This window comes from Hipposideros armiger, unplaced genomic scaffold, assembly GCF_001890085.2.
Source record: "Hipposideros armiger isolate ML-2016 unplaced genomic scaffold, ASM189008v1 scaffold_239, whole genome shotgun sequence".
Classification (NCBI taxonomy): domain Eukaryota; kingdom Metazoa; phylum Chordata; class Mammalia; order Chiroptera; family Hipposideridae; genus Hipposideros; species Hipposideros armiger.
Window position 1 is genome coordinate 1,529,775 of NW_017731589.1, and position 2,734 is coordinate 1,532,508.

At 58.9% G+C, this 2,734-nt stretch overlaps 1 protein-coding gene across 1 annotated transcript; it reads left to right on the top strand.

Moving 5' to 3' along the window:
• Nucleotides 1-165: 165 nt before the first annotated feature.
• On the top strand, nucleotides 166-2,434 carry CCT8L2 (chaperonin containing TCP1 subunit 8 like 2). The gene has a single exon (XM_019655361.1). The coding sequence runs from the start codon at nucleotides 788-790 to the stop codon at nucleotides 2,432-2,434; it is 1,647 nt and encodes a 548-aa protein (XP_019510906.1). The 5' UTR covers nucleotides 166-787.
• Nucleotides 2,435-2,734: the final 300 nt, after the last annotated feature.

Here is a 2,734-nt window from a genome sequence, read left to right on the forward strand (position 1 = left end):
CTCAGGCTCCACTCACCTTGGTTTTCTACCTTCCTGACCACTGGGAGGCTGGTCCCGTTGGCCCGTGTCCATTTCTATTTGTCTGCATCTTTCCCTAAGGGACATCACTGTCATCCGCAGGAGTTGTCGCACTCAGTGCAGCCTCACGCACCTGCAACCTGAAAGACAAACAGACCAACAGACACCTTATGGAACCTGATGAACAGCACAAACAGATAAGGTGGCCAAAGAGGCAAAGCTGGCAGATAAGAAAACATGGCTAGTATTACACAGTACTGCACAGGAGAGTAAAACCAACACACTGCTTCCCTCTCATACAGACAGAAACAAACAGCAGAGGAACCGCAGCTCCATCGGGAATTTGAAATGGGTGGATATTGTCATCGGAGTCATTGTCTCGTCATGGGCTCCAAAGTTTAAATGAAACTCTGGAGCCTGGCACATACGAGTGTCCCTCATCTGCTGACAGCCAGCCCTGACCTCTGCCCTCTTGCAGACCCTCCCCAACCCTAACCATCCTTCTGTGACCTCACTCCCTACCCCTGGTTCTATGTGCCACTCTGTGACCTCATCAAGATAAGACCTGCTTCAGCTACAGGCGTCGGAGGCCCCAAGAACCAGGTTCCTTCACAGATCTATTTGGGGAGGAGGGTGGTTTTAGGCCTGCCTGGAGCACCTGTTTCTCCAGTCGATGGGCAGTTGGCCCCTTTGTCTACTGACTCCTTGAGTAGCTAGCTGCTGTTTTGGGAGCGTCTCTGCAGCCCGGTGGGCTCCCCCTCTGCAGGCCATGGACAACGGAACCCCTTCTGCGCGGGGTCTGCCGGAGCGGCTGTGGCTCTGCCCGAGGGATCCCGGGGCCCAACAGCAGCACCTGCTCAGCAGCCTGGCCGCGGCACACACCTTGGCCAGGGTCATCCGGCCGTGCTACGGACCCCACGGGCGCCAGAAGCTCCTGGTGACTGCCAGGGGAGAAACGGTCCTCACGGGATATGCCGTGGCCATCCTCGGGGCCCTGGAGCTAGAACACCCCGCCGCCCGGCTCTTGAGGGACGCAGCCCTCAGCCAGGCTGAGCACAGCGGAGACGGCGCAGCCTCCGTGGTGCTGCTGGCCCAGGCCCTGCTGGCGCAGGCCGAGCGCTTGCTGCTGGCCGGCCTGCCTCGCACCCAGCTCGGGGAGGCCTATGCCACGGCGACCGCAGAGACCCTGGCCCTGCTGCCTTCGCTGGCGATCCGGTCCCTGGGGCCTTTGGAAGACCCGTTCTGGGTCCTCTATTCCGTGATGAAGACCCACACTCTGTACCAGACGGAATACCTAACCAACCTGGTGGCCCACGCGTGCGGGGCGGCAATAGAGCCGGACGGCAGTTTCCACCCCGAGCGCGTGGGGGTGTGCACACTGCGGGGAGGACACCTGGAGGACTCGTGCCTGCTCCCAGGGCTGGCCGTGGCCGGGAAGCCCTGCGGGGAGGCGAGCACGGTGCTGAGCGGCGCCAGGGTGGCCCTCTTTGCTTGCACCTTCGGTCTCGCCGATCCGTATGCACGTGCGACGCCCCGTCTCTCCAGGCCTGCAGACCTCGCTACATTTAGGAAAGGAAGCGAGCAGCTGATAGACAAGCAAGTCGCCCAGCTGGCAGCCGCGGACGTCAACGTGGCAGTGGTGTGGGGGGCAGTGGAAGACCAGGCCCTGGCGCAGGCTGGTAAGTACGGCATCATGGTGATTCAAGTCGAGTCCCGGCGGGAGCTGGTTTCCCTGAGTGAGGTGCTGGGCACACCTTTGATGCCGTATCTGATCCCTCCATCGGAGCCAGGGAAGTGTGAGCGGGTGTACGCGCAGGAGCTGGGAGAAGGCTTGGCTGTGGTATTTGAGTGGAAATGTCGAGACACCCCTGCCCTCACGTTGGTCCTTCGGGGGGCCACGACTGAGGGGCTACGGGAGGCGGCGCAGGCTGCCTATCATGGCATCGATGCCTACGGTCAGTTGTGTCAGGATCCCAGGCTGCTTCCTGGAGCTGGGGCCACAGAGATGGCGCTGGCGACGATGCTCTCAGAGAAAGGAACCGGGTCGGAAGCGCCCGATGGCCCCGTCTTCCTCGCCTTCGCCCAGGCCCTGCGCTCTCTTCCTGCGACCTTGGCAGACAATGCAGGCTTGGCTGTCTCGGACGTGATGGCAGAAATGAATGCTGCTCACCAAGCTGGGAACTTCCTCATAGGGGTGGGGGACGAATGGATAATCAATGTGGCCCAGGAAGAGGTATGGGACACGCTGACAGCCAAAGCCCACGGGCTCCAAGCCGCAGCCGATGTGGCAATACAACTCGCCACTGTCGATGAAATCATAATAGCCAAGGAAAGACCCACCCGCCAGCCAGACTTGAATCCTGATCCTACGAAGGCAAAGGGATGCCCGTCTCCTGTGGGAAAAAAGGTCCCTTAACAAATAAGTAGCAACATCTTCAATAAAATGGGGGTTGCCAAGTGGGGCACAATCACCCCAAAATTGATACTTGCTTTATTTATTCCCTCTATGTTTGGCACAATTAGAATCCATTTCTTTTTTTTCTTTTTTTTAAGATTTTTATTGGGGAATTGGGGGATGGGAACAGCGCTGGGGAATTGGGGGAAGGGGAACCGACAAGTTGCTGTCGTTTTTTGTTCTTCAGTCTAGTTGTGGAGGACGTTGCTTCACTGGCCCAAGTTGGCACCATCATTGCGCTCTTCCCGGGTGAGGCAGATC